The sequence below is a fragment of the Trachurus trachurus genome (assembly GCF_905171665.1).
Source record: "Trachurus trachurus genome assembly, chromosome: 14".
NCBI lineage: Eukaryota > Metazoa > Chordata > Actinopteri > Carangiformes > Carangidae > Trachurus > Trachurus trachurus.
This window is the reverse complement of record NC_139903.1, coordinates 2,905,272-2,924,426: the sequence shown is the minus strand read 5'-3', so window position 1 is coordinate 2,924,426 and position 19,155 is coordinate 2,905,272. Positions and strand designations below refer to the sequence as shown.

Here is a 19,155-nt window from a genome sequence, read left to right as displayed (position 1 = left end):
GGAAAGGCCAGAATCTTTCTCCACCATGTCCGATATTTCTGGGCTATTTCTATCAATCGTTATTTCTTGGCCATATTTCTCGACATTACTATGAAATTGACCGTTATTTCTAGGCTACAGTAGCTATTTGTAGACATTATGATGCAATTAATTGATATTATCACATAATTAGCACTAGCAGCCTGTAAATTAAAGGGTTACCAAAAACTTTTCTTTCTGTCACAAAAACAAAAACTGTGCAGCAAAGTATATGCAAACACGGTTGTGTGCTCTCTCGGCTCCTTAGCTTCAATTAATTAACAAAATACATACTGTACATGTCACGTAACGTTATTACGGTAAATAAGCACTCTGCAATAAACTATGGTACTGCTTATTATTATCTTAAAATACAAATCAAATCAAATACAGTAAAATCCTATTTACCATCTTGTCTATAATGTGCAAATGACTCTAACAGCTGTGACAGGCTGCTATAGAAACGACTGACTTGTCTTTGCTGTGGTCAATTCTGCCTAAAGATTTAATACATCTGAACATGTGTTTGTTTGTCCTGAGCACCTGAAACTATTTTTTTTTTTTTTTAAAGGAATCACTTGTTCACGCCGATCCGTGTTAATCTCAGAGGATTACTGGTTAAAAGTGTCTACGTCCCACACTCACCTCCGTCCCCAAGTCACATGACCGACCATGACCACACGAACAGTCCATGTCAGAGTAAATGGTCGAGAAATACAAAGAGACGTCCTTCAGGTTGTAAGTATAGGACGTTATTTGTCACTGTATCGGTTTATAATATTGATAGTGAGCATTTTACACTTTGACTCAGATCTATATGCTGCAAAAACTCTAAATCTTTCCAAGAATATTTGTCTTATTCCTGGTCAAAATGTCTCATTTCTAGTCAAAACTGATCTCTTTCCACTTAAAATAAGACTCATTACCTAAAAATTAACTTGTTTTTAGATCATTTTCACTTGTTCCAAACAAATTTTCACTTGAAATAAGTGGAAACATTTTTTGTGCTTGTTATAAGGAAGAAAAACTTGCTCCACTATCAGATTTTTCTGCTTATTTCAAGTGAAAATATGCTTGAAAGGAGTAAAAAGTATGTAAAAACAAGCTACTAATGTGTAGCTACTAAGCTACACTAATATGATGAGTCTTATTTTAAGTATAATGAGATTTGTTTTGACTAGAAATGACATTTTGACTAGAAATAAGACAAATATTCTTGGTAAGATATTTGAGTTTTTGCAGTGTATCCCTGTGAATCAGAATGTTTTCTTCTACAATTAGTCAGTTTTTCTCAAATTTAGAGCAGAGTACGTCGTGAAGGGATGACATCTCCTCCGGAAATGCTTTTTTACATCAGAGAACTATGAAATATGGCTGGAAAATGAAAATGAGCTGCTACTTTAATGCCATACTGACCTAAAAATAGTTCAAACTGGTAAATTACAAGTTTGTTTGTGGTGCATTGTAATATTTAAGACAAAAGAAAAGTTATGATAATGAGCTATTTATCATTTCAAACTAGCATGAAGTTGTCTTCATTGTATTCATTCATGACAGCAGACCTAACAGACCTGTAGCTGTGGAAACTTCTAGTGAGGATGATGGACCCATCATCATCATCAATCTGCAGCTCAACCAGATCCCATTATCAGTGTCAGCTATAATTTTTTGCCAGCGAGCACCTTGTGTTTATAAGCCTTTAATATGATTTCATGACCTTAAACCCTCATACGCTCCTAAGATCTGCTCTGTCCCACCGACACTATCTGGGTGAAGAACTAAAACAGGCTCAGAAATGTTTATTTTTTGCCGAATCTGGGTCATGTGATACAGTATGTGTGTGTTGAACTGTGGGACTGACCTGGTCTGACTGTGAATTAGCTTGCAGCTGTATAGCCTACTCGACTGTACGGTCGGTGCATCAAATGGTGACATTTATGTTTGAGCTGCACACTGTCACTTTTACAGTAAATAAAATAAACTGGATTGAAATTGAAAGAAAGAGAGATTTCTGCCACATCTGCAGAGACAACACAGACAAAATAGATAGATAGATAGATAGATAGATAGATAGATAGATAGATAGATAGATAGATAGATAGATAGATAGATAGATAGATAGATAGATAGATAGATAGATAGATAGATAGATAGATAGATAGATAGATAGATAGACTTAGTACACGGCAAAAACTCAAATATCTTACCAAGAATATTTGTCTTATTTCTAGTCAAAACAAATCATCACATTAAAAAGTAGCTAGTAGTTTTTAAACACTTTTTACTTCTGATTTTCACTTGGAATAAGTAGAAAAATATGATAGTAGAACAAGTTTTTCTTTCTTATTACAAGCACAAAAAACTTGCTTTCACTGGCAGATTTTTCTACTTAATTTAAAGTGAAAATTAGTTTGAAACAAGTGAAAATTATCTAAAAACAAGTTCATTTCTAGGTGATGAGTCTCATTTTAAGTGAAAAGAGATTAGTTTTGACTAGAAATGAGACATTTTGACAAGAAATAAGACAAATATTCTTGGAAAGATCTTGAGTTTTTGCAGTGTACTTAGTAACTTTGGGGCCTTTTCTGCATCTTCTTCACAAAGCGACCAAACAGTCATGTTATTTATTTGAATAAAGAAGTCCAAAGTTGACATTTGCTCTTCCATCATCGTTGTCTCGAGCAACCACAACCTGATATCAGGCTCCAAAATACAAGTCGCTGAGAAACAGCCTGATGAGTTGAAGAGAAGGAAATGTTCAGCGAGCGTCAGCAGAAACTTAATATAGCTCTGTTACAGCTGTAGGAGTGAATACTTTGACAACCCATAACTTTATAAAACAGAGGAGCGTTCAGTTCTTGCACAGCAGCAGCTCACTGGGAACTTTGTATTTATTGTCTAATGAATGTCTGAGAAACTTTAAAGGGGACGTATTATGGAAATACCACTTTTTAAAGGCTCTTTGACATATATTTGGGTGTTTGTCTTGCCTTCCGGCCTCTAAAATGTGAGAATTGACAAAAAAAATCTGTAATTATCAGGCTCACTAGGTTGAAACCCACGTGGTTTTACAAGCTGCTCCCTCAGTTGTCTTCCAGTGATGTAACTAGGACTCAGATTTGCATAATCCCGCCCCTACCTGGGACCGGTAGAAGGGGGCGGGGCAAACAGTGGCTCATTTGCATTTAAAGGGACAGGCACTGAAACCAGCCGTTCTGAACAGGGCTGCTTTTGAGAGGATGAAAAGAGCTGTGATGTTTGATCCTTGGGGTATTTTGACCAAAGCATGTCACAGACATGTCTTTAAAGGGATACGCCAACATTTTTTTTTGTGTCTTGCCTCACTCCCGAGTCCATGACCAGCAGATAGACACCATCCTTTCGACTGTGCGTGCAGTAACAAAGGAGATAGAGCCGTATCGCCCGTAATTAGCTTAGCTCAAACACTGGAAGTGTATAGGTAGTGTTAGCCTGCCTCCACCTAAAGTCGCTAATTAGCTTAGCTCAAACACTGGAAGTGTATGGGTAGTGTTAGCCTGCCTCCTACCCGAGCTGAAACCAGCAGTCAGAAGCTGATTTCATTTTAGCTCTAAACTCTGTAAATATATCACTTTATCAACATTTCAAACATTTTTAGGTGAGAAAGTAGCCGTTTAGATCAGCAGTGTGTCGTTAATTTTTCTAAATACCAGCTGTTTACAATTTTGTTCGGACGAATTCGGTGCTATTCAAGCTAGCCGTTGTGACCAACGCACTTCCGGTTACTTTCACAAAATAAAACACCCGTTGCCCTTTACATACAGAAAACCATGAAGATAGAATTTGTGCTTTTACTTTGAAATAGGAAGCTAACCTACCCTCGATGTAGCTAGCTTGAACCAAAATAAACCGTCTTTGCTTGAACCCTCCGTTTTGACCGATCTCGTCCCGTTAGCGGCATTTGACCGCTCAAGATGCCTTACCGGAGAGTTTTGTCAGCTCTGAGACGAAGATCGGCCCGCCGGTTTCCGTTTAGAGTTGCTGAAGAGTTTCTCTGATGACTTTAGGTGGAGGCAGGCTAACACTACCCATACACTTCCAGTGTTTGAGCTAAGCTAATTAGCGACTTTAGGTGGAGGCAGGCTAACACTACCTATACACTTCCAGCGTTTGAGCTAAGCTAATTACGGGCGATACGGCTCTATCTCCCTTGTTACTGCACGCACAGTTGAAAGGATGGTGTCTATCTGCTGGTCATGGACTCGGGAGTGAGGCAAGACATGTGTTGTGGAAGACTATGTTGGCGTATCCCTCTAAGACACCTGGGAACAATTTTAATTTGTGGAAAGGCGGCATAATATGTCTCCTTTAATACTTACATAACCATTGTTCTCATTTATAAGTGCAGAAAGCCACTGAAACATGACCATAATTAAATAAAACATAGCGTATGACAGTAAATTATATGTTATCCATGTGAAATACAGTATTAGTCGAGTCATGAAGAAGTGGTTTGTAGACGAGCTTCCTGTTTGCAGCAGCTCTGACTGTTCATAGTCCACTTACATGATGATGTGTTGCATAATTCAGCTTCGACCGCGGTGACCAGACACTTCACTGCATCGCCCCCGACGACCCCCAATGACTTTGTTTTTAAAACCAGAGAAATAGACAGACACGCACACACACACACACACACACCCACACACACACAGCAACACAACAACACTGAGCCAGCTGAGGATGAGTTGCTGCTAGAAGCCAGTTCATCACTGTCAGCTCTCGTTCTGAGCCGCGGTAGTAAAACACCTCCAGACAGAACATGTCCCAAGTGTGTGTCTGTGTGTGTGTCTGTGTGTGTGTGTGTGTGTGTGTGACTTGAGGTAACAGACTGCACAGACACAGACACACACATACTGTACATATACATGCACATAACAAAACAAGCTCATTGTCTCTTATTCAAACTAAACTCAGACTCGTGGGACTTCATTAGGAGGCTCAAAAGTAACAATTAGCACCAAGTTAGAGGAAGGATGAGGACAACACCAGCTGTGGTTCAGTATGTTACACACACAGACACACAGACACACACACACATCTATACACAACTGTTTATTACCCACCGCTCCTTGCAGGCTCCAGATATTGTGTGGTATTAATTAAAACGATGCGGCTGCTGAGGGTTGTTTGTCTGTTCGTCTTGTATAGGGCTGGGACGATAGATATGCTTTTCTCCCGATTCGATTCTTCTACGATTTTTTTGGATGTTGATTCGATTTAACTTGCAAAAACAGGCTTCTGAAACCTTTCTGACAAAATGAGATATAGACGGAGGTAAACTGCCACATTTTAAAGGGATAGTTCAACATTTTGGCAAATTGGCCCATTGCCATAATCCCTATAGTCATAGCAGTAGGTTCGTTACCTTTAATTGTCGGTGCAAAGCTATTTTTAGAACGGTGGAGCAGAGCCGCGAGCTGCTCAGAGCTACGCTACGGAGGCTCATTATGGGATTTCTTGGTTTCCCTCATCAAACTCATCAAATACACAATCCAACAACTCCACAACGCTCTGGTGGACAAGTTGTGAGCTGCACATTCACCACGCTATGAGATAATAACACAACGTTACCACACAGAGTTGTTGTAGAGGGAAATTCATGCAAAACCGCTGATGCGCGTTGCCTTCAGGGACAGTTTTTCATCAAGCAGTCTCTGCATTTACCTCTAAAACAACTCTGGTAACGTTGTGTTATTATCTCATAGCGTGGTGAATGTGCAGGTTGAAAGAAGTAAAAAGTGTCTAAAAACAAGCTACTTTTAATGTGATGAGTCTTATTTTAAGTAGAATGAGATTTGTTTTGACTAGAAATAAGACAAATATTCTTGGTAAGTTTTTGAGCTTTTGCAGTGTTTGTCTTCAGGTGTTGCTCTGACTCGCAGTAAACTGAGCGACGTATTCAGAGCTGTGTGTGTGTGTGTGTGTGTGTGTGTGTGTGTGTGTGTGTGTGTGTGTGTGTGTGTGTGTGTGTGTGTGTGTGTGTGTGTGTGTGTGTGTGTGTGTTGAGGAGAAGTAGAAGAGCATCCAGACTGACAGAGGAGCAAAGGCATCGGGGTCACTAGGACTCAGATCAGCGCTGTCAGCGACACTCAGCTGGTGACGGTGAACGAAACCGACAACAGACTATGACTTCAGGCCGTTCGGCTCGTTGCTTCTCGTTGTGGGTTGGATGCTCAATACACAAACATGAAAACAAAAACCCAACAACATGCTGGGGAATGGGGATGTTCTGAGCGAGCGTCGATCCCTCAGGGAGGAAGTTGAACGTCAGAAAACAAATGAACACTATCCAGGAAGCAGAAAACAGAAGTGACTATAAACACTAGAGAAGGTGCTCGACTCTGAAAGAAATGTTTTGCTGCCATCGAACCGTTTTATTATAGAGCTGAGAGACATTGTTATTATTATAATTAGTTGGTCAAAATATGTGTGTGCTTGTGTATGTATGTGTTTGGTGCTCTTTCAATCATTTCATCAATGAGACCAACATTTATCTCCTGAAAAGAATTTAATAAGCCGGCGGTAAACCTCTAAAAACCTGCGGGTAAGTTAATTAGCGATGGCCTTCTCTCCCGGGACGAGGACGTAGTTTGGCTGGCCCGGGTGGCTGCCTCTGTGAGGAGCCGCTCCTCCTGGAGCTTCACTTCTCCGAAAAACATCGGAGCAAACTTCTAACCAGCCGTCATTTGGATCAACTAACCGCACATTTGGGATCTAAACAGTTACTTTCTCGCATGAAAAAATATTAAAACTTAATAAAGTGACGTAATAACAGCGCTACAGCAAGAAATAAAACAGCTTTTCGTTTAACAGCCACCGCTGCCGGCTGCTGCAAGATGCATTCTGGGAAAATTTCCATACCCCTCCGTTTGGAGTGTGCCTCTGAAAAATCTCCATTTGAAGGGGTATGTAGCCCTACCACTTCCCCCAACCCCTCTGTCCTAACGGGGATTGGGACACCCCTACCCCTACACGTGAACGCGCAAAATGGAGGGGTAGGGGTAAGTGGTAGGGCCAAGGGGGGAAATGGGATTGGGGTTAGGGTTAAAGTGGCATTTTAAAAACCCAACATTACTAAAAACACAAGACGGCCGGAAAAAAGAAAGAGAAGTCAGTAAAAGACGAGAGCAGCAGTAGGCCTGGTAAAAAGGGGGCGTGATAACAGTTTCAAGTTCTCCAGGATAGGTCCAACACAATTAGTTTTAACATGATAGAACATCACATTTACTGTAGAAATATGAAAAACGGGGGGGGCGGTGTTTGGCTCAGTTGGTAGAGCTCTGCCTCCTATTTCCTGTCTCTCTCTGGACTCTCCTGTACATTAAAGGCAAAAAAGAGCCCCAAAAATATACTTAAAAAAAAAAAGAAATATGAAAAACAGACACACAGCTGGGAGCAGTGGGAACATCTGGACCGGCTGTAGAAGTGGAAGTGCAGTGGAGAACATCTGGCGAGGTGGTTTTCATCATTAGTATCAGTGTTTTACCTTATTTTACCTTCATTATAGGATGCAATGAGAGAAAGACAGGGAAGAGACAGAAGGAAGGAGGAGGGGAAGAGAAGGGGTCAGGGGTCGTTTGAACCTGGGCCGCTGCTGCAGTTTTAGGTCTGAGCGTGTGTGTGTGTGTGTGTGTGTCCATTAGGAGAACATAGCCGAACTTGCAGAGAGAGAGCTGCACATCTGTTCACACCAGATGAGAAGCCAAACAAAAAAACATCTGACACTGAGCTGAGGGGACACACACACACACACATAATGACCGATCTCTGAAACCCACGATGTGACTGCCGAGTGTGTGTGTGTGTGTGTGTGTGTGTGTGTGTGTGTGTGTGTGTGTGTGTGTGTGTGTGTGTGTGTGTGTGTGTGTGTGTGTGTGTGTGTGTGTGTGTGTGTGTGTGTGTGTGTGTGTGTGCAGTGATCCCCTCTCAAATCCCTGAAACAATGTCGTCTCAAATTCCCGCTTTGATTCACTGGAGCTTTAGTGGCGACGACGACAGTTAGAGATGTTGCAGCTAGGGGTGGGCGATATGGAAAAAATATCATATCACGATTTTTAAAAAATAAAATAACGATCTCGATTTTATCACGATCTTAAATCGAAAATTGAAAAACAGACAATTTAGGTCAAAGAGCCTTTCTGAACAGATTTTAATGGGCTCTATGCACAGCTCCACTACTTCCTGAACTTAAGGCAGCTCCTTTATTTCCTGTCTTACAATACTGGACCAACTGATTAATCCAGGTGTGTCTGACCATTGTGACTACTCAGACACACCTGGATTAATCAGTTTGTCCAATAATGTAAGACAGGAAATAAAGGAGCTGCCTTAAATTCAGGAAGTAGTGGAGCTGTGCAGAGAGCCCATTAAAATAGTTGCAGTTGCATGTGCAAGTAAACATAAAATGCACCAAATGTGCACGATCTCTGCACTTTGGCAGATCGTCTACATGTTTTAATCCTTCACCATCTAATATCGTCATATCGCCCATCCCTAGTTGCAGCTACAGTTTTTTTTTTTTTGTATCATAAGTATTTTACTCTATTTATTTATTGCACCCCGCACTTTCTTTCTCTCTCTTCTCTTGGATTTGTTACTGCTGTATTGTATATGTATATAAATATATAATATGTTGTATGGATGTTTTACATGTAGCTACACGGCAGATGTCATAACTCACTCACCCAAGACAAATTTTCCCCTGGTGGGACAAATAAAGTTTATTTGATTTGATTTGGAGTAAACCACCTCCTCTCTTCCTCCCTCCTCCTCCTCTTCCTCCCCCCTCCTCTTCCTCCTCCTCTCTTCCTCCTCCTCCTCCTCTACTCTTCCTCTCCTCCTTCTCCTCCTCTTCCCCATCCTCTCCTCCTTCTCCTCCTCTTCCTCCTCCTCTCCTCCTTCTCCTCCTCTTCCTCCTCCTCTCTTCCTCCTCCTCTCCTCTCCTCTTCCTTCTCCTCCTCTTCCTCCTCCTCCTCCTCCTCTCTCTCCTCCTCTACTCTTCCTCTCCTCCTCTCCTCTTTCTTCCTCCTCCTCTCCTCCTCCTCCTCCTCTTCCTCCTCCTTTCCTTCCTCCTCCTCCTCTACTCTTCCTCTCCTCCTCCTCCTCTTCCTCATCCTCTCCTCCTTCTCCTCCTCTCCTCCTCTTCCTCCTCCTCTCCTCTCCTTATCTCCTCCACCTCCTCCACCTCCTCTTCCTCCCTCCTTCTCCCTCCTCCTCCTCTTCCTCCTCTCTTCCTCTCCCCTTCTTTTCCTCCTCCTCCTCTCCTCTCCCTCTCCTCTTCCTCCTCCTCCTCCCTCCTCTTCCTCTTCCTTCTCCTCTCCTCCTCTTCCTCCTCCTTTCTTTCCTCCTCCTCTCTTCCTCCTCCTCTCCTCTCCTCTTCCTTCTCCTCCTCTTCCTCCTCCTCCTCTCCCTCTTCCTCCTCCTCTCCTCTCCTTATCTCCTCCACCTCCTCCTTCTCCCTCCTCCTCCTCTTCCTCCCTTCTCCTCTTCCTCCTCTCCTCCTCTTCCTCCTCTCTTCCTCTCCTCTTCTTCCTCCTCCTCCTCTTCCTCCCTCCTCCTCTCTTCCTCCTCCTCCTCTTCTCTTCTTCCTCCTCCTCCTCTCTTCCTCTTTTCCTCCTCCTCTCCTCCTCCTCTTCCTCCTCTCCTCCTCCTCTTCTCTTCCTCCTCCTCCTCCCCTCCTTATCTCCTCCTCTTCGTCTTCCTCCTCCTCCTCTCCTCCTCCTCTTCTCCTCCTCCCCTCCTCCTCCCCCTCCTTATCTCCTCCTCTTCGTCTTCCTCCTCCTCTGCCTCCTCCTCTTCCTCGTCCTCTCCTCCTCCTCTCCTCCTCTTCCTCCTCCTCCTCTCTTCCCCTCCTCTTCCCCCTCCTCTCCTCCTCTTCTTCCTCCTCTCCTCTTCCTCTTCCTCCTCTCCTCTTCCTCCTCCTCCTCTTCCTCCTCATCTTCCTCCTCCCTCCTCCTTCTCCTCTTCCTCCTCCTATTCCTCCACCTCTTCCTCTCCTCTTCCTCCTCCTCCTCCTCTTCCTCTCCTCTTCCTCCTCCTATTCCTCCACCTCTTCCTCTTCCTCTCCTCTTCATCCTCCTCTCCTCCTCATCCTCTTCTTCCTCCCTCCTCATCCTCTTCTTCCTCCTCCTCCTCCTCTTCCTCTTCCTCTCCTCTTCCTCCCTCCTCCTCTCCTCTTCCTCCTCCTCCTCCTCCTCCTTCTCCTCCTCTTCCTCCTCCTCTCTTCCTCCTCCTCTTCCTCCTTCTCCTCCTCCTCTCCTCCTCTCTTCCTCCTCCTCTTCCTTCTTCCTCCTCCTCTTCCTCCTTCTCCTCCTCCTCTTCTCCTCCTCCTCTTCCTCCCCCCTCCTCTCTTCCTCCTCCTCCTTCTCTTCCTCTTCCTCCTCTTCCTCCTCCTCCTCCTCCTCCTTCTCCTCCTCTTCCTCCTCCTCTCTTCCTCCTCCTCCTTCTCCTCCTCCTCTCCTCCTCCTCCTCTCTTCCTCCTCCTCTTCCTTCTTCCTCCTCCTCTTCCTCCTTCTCCTCCTCCTCTCCTCCTCTTTTCCTCCTCCTCTTCTCCTCCTCCTCTTCCTCCCCCCTCCTCTCTTCCTCCTCCTCCTCTCTTCTCCTCCTCCTCTTCTCCTCCTCCTCTTCCTCCCCCCTCCTCTCTTCCTCCTCCTCCTTCTCTTCCTCTTCCTCCTCCTCTCTTCCTCCTCCTCTTCCTCTCCTCCTCCTCCTCTTCCTTCTTCCTCCTCCTCTCTTCCTCCTCCTCTTCCTCCCTCCTTCTCCCTCCACCTCCTCTTTTCCTCCTCCTCCTCCTCTCCTCTTCCTCCTCCTCTCTCCTCTTCCTCCTCCTCCTCTCCTCCTCCTCTCTTCCTCCTCCTCTCCTCTTCTTCCTCCTCCTCCTCTCTTCCTCTCCTCCTCCCCCTTCTCTACTCCTCCTCCTCCTCCTCTTCCTCCTCCTCCTCATTGGCTCAGACAGAAGCAGGAAGTGTCTGCTGCTCAGTTGCTGCGGCGACGACGCTAATAAGCGGTGACACTGCAGCCTGGTGAGGGCAGGAAGGATTAGAGGAACCAAAATAACTCACTTCTCTCTCTAACTGGCTCTGTGTGTGTGTGTGTGTGTGTGTGTGTGTGTGTGTGTGTGTGTGTGTGTGTGTGTGTGTGTGTGTGTGTGTGTGTGTGTGTGTGTGTGTGTGTGTGTGTGTGTGCATAAGGAAACGTTTAACACAGCTTCTTGCTAAAACGGTCATAGGGAGCTTAGTCCATAAGATACTTTATTTATCCCCATAGAAGAATTACTGTAGCCAACAACACATTAAAACAAGGTGCACTGTGCATATAAGTTACAAATTGATTAATTTAAAGGGATATTTCAACATTTTTGGCAAATTCGCCTGTTGCCATACTGTAATCCCTGTAGGTCTGTTACCTTTAATTGTCGGTGCAAGCAATTTTGAGATCGCCTGGGCAGAGACATGAGCTCTGCACGGCGCGCTGTATTTCCGGGCTTTCCCTCATCAAACTCATCACAATCCAACAACTCCAAAACGCTCTGGTGGACAAGTTGTGAGCTGCACATTCACCACGCTATGAGATAATAACACAACGTTACCAGACAGAGTTGTTGTAGAGGGAAATACAGAGACTGCTTGATGAAAAACTGTCCCTGAAGGCAACGTGCATCAGTGGTTTTGCATGAATTTCCCTCTAAAACAACTCTGTGTGGTAACGTTGTGTTATTATCTCATAGCGTGGTGAATGTGCAGCTCACAACTTGTCCACCAGAGTGTTGTGGAGTTGTTGGATTGTGTAGTTTAGTTTGATGAGGGAAATGCAAAAGTACCATGCAGCTCACATCTCTGCCTCACCGATCTAAAAACAGCTTGCATCGACAATTAATGGTAATAAACCTACTCCTAAGACTACAGAGATTATGGCAATATATAGGCAAATTTGTCAAAAATGGTGAACTATCCCTTTAAGAGGAATAAAATAGCAGAAAGTGCATTCAGAGTTTGAGACCATTGCACATAACCTTGAACAAACTTGATGAATAATAAACACCACACAGCGATATGTGTGAATGTGAATCTGTTTATCAGTATATCGACTCTTACTGACTGTTTCATGTCGGTCGGTGTTCGGTCTCGTCTGCAGAAAGAGGATAAAAGTCCAAAACATCGTTTAAAGTTTCTTTCTCGTGTCTAATCTGATTCTCTCCATCCTCTCTCTCTCTCTTTCCGTCAGATTACCTGTGCAACCCGGAGGAAAACGTCTTCAACATCGACTTCACCAGGTTCAAGATCAGAGACATGGAGACGGGCACGGTGCTGTTTGAGATCACCAAGCCTCCGTCCACAGGTGACACGTCTTTGTACTTAAAGGGACATTGTGTAACTTCTCCTGTTATCTATTCAGGAAAATCTAAAACTAACATCTTTCCACTTAAAATAAGACTCATCACCTAAAAATGAACTTGTTTTTAGATCATTTTCACTTGTTTCAAACAAATTTTCACTTGAAATAAGTAGAAAAATCTGCCAGTGAAAGCAAGTTTTTTGTGCTTGTAATAAGAAAGAAAAACTTGCTCCACTATCAGATTTTTCTACTTATTTCAAGAGAAAATATGCTTGAAAAAAGTAAAAAGTGTCTAAAAACAAGCTACTTTTTTAATGTGATAAGACTTATTTTAAGTAGAATGAGATTTGTTTTGACTAGAAATGACATTTTGACTAGAAATAAGACAAATATTCTTGGGAAGATTTTGAGTTTTTGCAGTGTATTATCATTTCGGTTGGTATGATTGATCACACAGGGGAACGAGACTCTACATCCCTGATTATGTTATTTTTTGATACAAATTGAAAAGCTTACACATGTGTTAAAGACCCCCTAAACTAAAAATTGACTTTTTGGAAATTATTAACATGTCAATGTTGTGTTTGGGTTCTGCTACAAGACATTACAGCAGCAAAGTCGCTAATGCAGCCCATAACTGAGCATTTTAGATTTGAAAATGCAGTTTCAAAGCCAGAGTCTGAAAAAATTGGATTCAGGTTTTCAGTAAACATCATTTGCATACTCATGAATATTCATAGAATCTGGATTTTTCAATGAGGGAGAAATAGTAGACGTGTTTTTTTTAGCCTTTTTAGGAGTTCTTTTAAACAACTTTTTTTGCGGGAAAGCAATTTTAATCAAAAAATTGTCATAGCAGAGCATTTTTTTTACAAATTTTAAAATGCCTCTTCAGGGGGACTTTAATTAGTTTGCTAAGATAAATCTGACCACAAAGACATAATACACTATTTTTTTTGTTACTTACATTCTCCACTAATCACATTATCTCCTTACACATCCAGACTTCGCCTCAGAGCTCATGTCATGTTAACAGGTTTTATTCGGCATCAAAATAACCCAGTGACAGTTGTCAGTACATCCACACACACACACCAACTGGGCAACATTTGTCTAACGCTGCCAATCTGCCAAAATGTAGAAATACCGAGCCTATGGTTTTTCCAACATATTAGAACTAATGTTTCCTGTGCTAAACGGATATACATCATTCTGTGGCTGCAGACGAGATGAACTAAATCTGTCGTTGTTCTTGTTTGATGGAATTTCCAATCTTTTTTATTGTAATGTTTTTTGGAAAAGCTGCACTGCAAAAACTCAAAATCTTTCCAAGAATATTTGTCTTATTTCTTGTCAAAATGTCTCATTTCTAGTCAAAACTAATCTCTTTTCACTTAAAATAAGACTCATCACCTAAAAATGAACTTTTTTTTAGATCATTTGTTTCAAACTCATTTTCACTTGAAATAAGTAGAAAAATCTGCCAGTGAAAGCAAGTTTTTTGTGCTTGTAATAAGACAGAAAAACTTGTTCCACTGTCAGATTTTTCTACTTATTCCAAGTGAAAATATGCTTGAAAGAAGTAAAACGTGTCTAAAAACAAGCTGCTTTTAATATGATGTGTCTTATTTTAAGTAGAATGAGATTTATTTTGACTAGAAATGAGACATTTTGACTAGAAATAAGACAAATATTCTTGGTAAGATTTTGAGTTTTTGCAGTGTGAAACAGAAGGTGTTATATTTACTGTTATATATGCTGTTATATTTAATCCACATCTTACTGTAGATAAAGCCGGAGAAAAGAGAGAAATCGACCCGAACGCCGGCCGCTTCGTCCGTTACCAGTTCACCCCGGCTTTCCTCCGGCTGCGGCAAGTTGGAGCCACGTAAGTGAGAGGGAACGCGTTCAAATCTTTATTTATATACACTAGGGTGCATCAAAAAACACAATTTTTGAATTTTGATATGGCTGGGTTCTAAAAGTGTTCCAATATATGTAGAAACAACACATGCAAAATATTTTTCCAATACATGATGATTTAGGGGTGCCACCGCACATCTGTTTTTGTTGGATAAAGGGGTAATCCGTGCTCAATGATCGCCATAGAGCTCTGAGGTAAAAAAAGACTCCAGCTCAAGAAAATTGAGTTGATCTTTATGTTTTTGTGTTGGGTATACTCTTATTACATATTACTACCATATCTGTAGTTGTGTCTTTGTATATTTGTATTTATATTTTATATGGGTATTTGGTGCCCATTACATCTGGCTAATGTTAGATAGCAACAGTTTGCTAACCACAGTCTAGCTATGTTAGCTAAGCTATTAAGCTTAACATCAACAGTATTCTAGAGTAGACAATGTCATATTTAGAGTATTGATATCTCATGTCTATTGAGAGTAGCATTGTAGTTGTTAAATTAACATTTTAAATATAGGTATATTTGCGAGCACATCTGTTAGGCTAGTGATGTAATGGTAAGTTATCATTGTAGCCGAATGATGAAGTTAGACTAGCCTACAGCTAAAATTTAAGACTTATGAAAGCCCCGAATTGCAGCGCATTATGCAGCACACAGCCTGTTCAAGGCAACAGAGAGATACGGGCTCATTCTTTCTGGTTTTGAACGCTTCATCACCCATTAGCATTAAAAAACTTAAAACGCATGTGTATTTCTCCACAAATCCTGCACCAAGTTCCTTTAAGATTGAAGTTTAGTTAAAGCAGAAGTAAGCGATCCGGTCGTTTTGGCTAATGCTGCGTTCCAGGTAGGCTTTTGAAACCGTAAATTACAGCTTCAAGTCAAAACTTACGACTTTGTAGTGTGCAACCCACTCGTGTTTTTCCGACCTGTTTTACCTGTGAAAGTCACTATAACGGCCACTCGTAACTTCTGACCCGTGAACTCGTACCAGATCAAACTGGTACGACTTCACGGTCGGAAAAATACGAGTTTCCTTGAACGCACCATAACAGTCCTCGTCCCTACGTCGCCACATTCACGGCGTCCCTTGGCTGCACACACAGCCCTTCATGCCGTTCTCTCTCCTCATTGGATAAAAACTGTAGGATACGATAAATGTTTTCTCCTCGGCTCAGAGCAGAGCAGAGTGACTGACAGACCCGTGTTTCAGTCCAAACACTCTATGTAAGTGATTGCTGTCGGAAGATATAACTATTTAAGACTTATATTAACACAAATATATCACTTACTTCTGCTTTAATGTCAGCTCTTATCATTAGGCCCTGTGAGTTGTCAGTGAGTTAGCCACTAGAGAGGGTTTGTTCTTTTAAAAGGACAGTTCAACATTTTGGCAAATTGGCACATTGCCATAATCCCTATAGCCTAGTCTTAGCAGTAGGTTTGTTACCTTTATAGTATGTCGGTGCAAGCTATTTTTAGAACGGCGGAGCAGAGCCGCGAGCTGCTCAGAGCTACGCTACGGAGGCTAATGGGATTTCTTGGTTTCCCTCATCAAACTCATCAAATACACAATCCAACAACTCCACAACGCTCTGGTGGACAAGTTGTGACCTGCACATTCACCATGCTATGAGATAGTAACAGAACATTACGAGACAGAGTTGTTTTAGAGGTAAATTCATGCAAAGCAGCTGATGCGCAGGAGCAGTTTTCCGGCAAGCAGTCTATTTCCCTTGAAAACAACTCTGTGTGGTAACGTTGTGTTATTATCTCATAGCGTGGTGAATGTGCAGGTCACAACTTGTCCACCAGAGCGTTGTGGAGTTGTTGGATTGTGTATTTGATGAGTTTGATGAGGGAAACCAAGAAATCCCATTAGCCTCCGTAGCGTAGCTCTGAGCAGCTCACGGCTCGACTTGGCCATTCTAAAAATAGCTTGCATCGACAAATAAAGATAACGAACCTACTGCTATGACTGTAGGGATTATGGCAATGGGACAATTTGCCAAAATGTTGGACTATCCCTTTAAGTGTGTCAGTATTGCCCCTTGTGTTTAACAGTAAAGTCAATAAAACTTTATATGTGTGTCCGACATCCATCGCTGCTGCACAAAACTCAGGGTAAGACCACGTAAACATGTCCCATTGACTGCCATTCATTTTGTCTATAGGAAAAATGAATGGAGAATTTTGAAAGTTGAATTCTGAGAAATGCCCAAGTTGCCCAAAGGCCAGACAAACTAATTTTACTTTGATAGCCCTATAGAACATGTTACTGTACAAGAGTTCAATGTAATCAACATTTCCTTGTCAATTTTTTGGCAATTAGATTTTCAAATAATTGCACATTTTTCGAAAATTTCACAAAACTTTGTGTGTTAGGTGGCACCCCTAAATCTCAATGGATTTCCTCAAAACTTTGCAAAAGTCATTTTTATGTTAATTGGAACAAAATGCATTGCCAGCCAAATTGATATTTTGAAATTAAAATTTCCCATTCAAATTTGATGCACCCTAATATACACACATGGACGCCAAACTCACCTTTCTTTCTGTCTTTCTTTCTGTCTTTCTTTCTTTCTTTCTTTCTTTCTTTCTTTCTTTCCGTCAGCGTGGAGTTCACCGTCGGCGACATGCCCATAGAAAACTTCAGGATGATCGAGAGACATTACTTCAGAGAGAAGCTGCTCAAGAGCTTCGACTTTGAGTTCGGCTTCTGCATGCCGGCGAGCAAGAACACCTGCGAACACATCTACGAGTTCCCGCCGCTGTCTGAGGACATCAGTAAGTCTCATCAATCAATCAATCAATCAATCAATCAATCAATCAATCAATCAATCAATCAATCAATCAATCAATCAATCAATCAATCAATCAATCAGTGTCAATACATTGCAAAAAACGTTCACAATGTTCACATGTTTTTTTGCAATCGCTAAAAGTAAAGCATTGTAATATTAAGGTGAAGTATCACCTGGTCCCAGCTGCAGTTATACAGGTGTCAGTTTATTAGGTACACCTTAAAATATATGTTATTTTGGTTACTAGTACTACAATAAATCCTTTTCATTTCATATATTTCCTTTTGAAGCCTCCCTAAGGACAACATAAAAAGGAAAACACATTTAAGATTTTTTCTGCGTTCTGAAACCCACAATTTATAGTTTCCACAGCGAAATCTGGACATAGGCCTACACAACCTTTCAGTAGGTCTTAGCGTACCGTAGCCAATATGGTTCAAAAGTAAAATCTTCTGTAAACAATTTATACCCATCGCATAAAGGATTACTGTGCTTCATATCAGACAATATGGTAACACTTAAGTACACAACACACTATTAAACATTAGCGATCAATTCAAAAAACAATTCTAGAAAAAAGTGGAAAAACTTCTCAATTAAGTTTTTTAAAAATTCTAGAAAACATAGTGGTATAGAAATGTCTTTAAAAAAAGAAGTAGAAAATAAATAATGAAAGAAAAAAAGTAGAATTCCTCAAAAAAAAAAAAAAAATTCTAGTAAAAAGTGGTAAAATTTCAAGAAAAAGTTGGTTTAGCCACTGGTTTAGCCTACTACACTCATTAATAAACAATGAGTAGAATAAATGCTGAAAGATTCCTTTATTGATCCTCCTCAGAAATCGATACAACATGATTTTATTATTAATTTTTTTATTTATCTATTTATTTTTCTATTTGTTCACAGTCAGAGAGATGGTGCTGCACCCGTACGAGACGCAGTCCGACAGCTTCTACTTTGTGGACAATAAGCTGGTGATGCACAACAAGGCAGACTACTCGTACAACGGCGGGACATAAGAGACGACACGCACACACACACACACACACACACACACACACACACACACACACACACACACACACACACCAGCAACGAGAGACAAGGTGGACGAGTACGGACTGAACAGAGGACAACTGGTGTGGGCTTATCATCCTCTCTCTTTCTCTTTCTCTTTCTTTCTCTTCTATCTCTTTCTCTGTTTCCTCCTGCGGCCGAGAGAACTCCATCCAGAAAACACCCATATACAGATGTGTGTGTGTGTGTCTGTAAAAGAAAAGCCTCGTTCACACCAAACACACACATGATTTAACAAAAAAAAAAGGAGAAAGAAGTGTGTTTGAAACCAGCAAGTGAGCAACTTTTTTTGGCGAGTGGAAGGAAAGGAAACACCAGACGACTGTCGTTCTCTCGCCACGTTGTGAAGTGTAAAAAGTCTCAAAAATATCAAATAATGATAGAAATTATTTTTATTTTTTATTTCATTCCTGTAGATGTTAGGGAAAATCAAATCTTGTGTTTTTTTTTAGGAACGTGCACTGCAAAAACTCAAAATCTTACCAAGAATATTTGTCTTATTTCTCGTCCAAATGTCATTTCTAGTCAAAACTAATCTCATTATACCTAAAATATGTATATTTATACATAGTATAACATAAAAAAGTACCTTGTTTTTAGACACTTTTGACTTATTTCAAGTCTATTTTCATTTGAAATACATGTAAGTAGAAAAATCTGATAGTGGAGCAAGAGAAAGATTTTGAGTTTTTGCAGTGTGGAAGGACGAGTGTGGAGGATTTAGTGACATCTAGTGGCGAGATTGTAAAATTACAACCGGCGAAGAGTGAAGGAGCATCGACTGTACATGTAGGCCTACTGTATGTACGGTGGCCTTGAGGTGACCAAAAATATGTTTGTTTTTTTTGTTTTGTCCATTGTGGGCTCCTGTAGAAACAAGTCGGCAGGTAACATGATGACTCCAGTTCACCTTGTGATATATGAGGTTTATTATAAGCTAATAGAAAAACAGTGCGTCTG

At 41.4% G+C, this 19,155-nt stretch overlaps 1 protein-coding gene across 1 annotated transcript in view; it reads left to right on the top strand.

Annotated features, from left to right (window-relative positions):
* LOC310996931 (protein unc-119 homolog A-like) overlaps nt 1–18,137 on the top strand; it is a gene marked incomplete at its 3' end in the record, with an annotated part of 29,887 nt that extends 11,750 nt beyond the window's left edge. Inside the window, exons 2-5 of the mRNA XM_083986469.1 lie at nt 12,283–12,396; nt 14,182–14,281; nt 16,932–17,104; nt 18,025–18,137. Coding sequence (XP_083842595.1) covers nt 12,283–12,396; nt 14,182–14,281; nt 16,932–17,104; nt 18,025–18,137 — 500 coding nt within the window. The remainder of the gene's footprint in view (nt 1–12,282; nt 12,397–14,181; nt 14,282–16,931; nt 17,105–18,024) is intronic.
* Between the last annotated feature and the right edge of the window lie 1,018 nt (nt 18,138–19,155).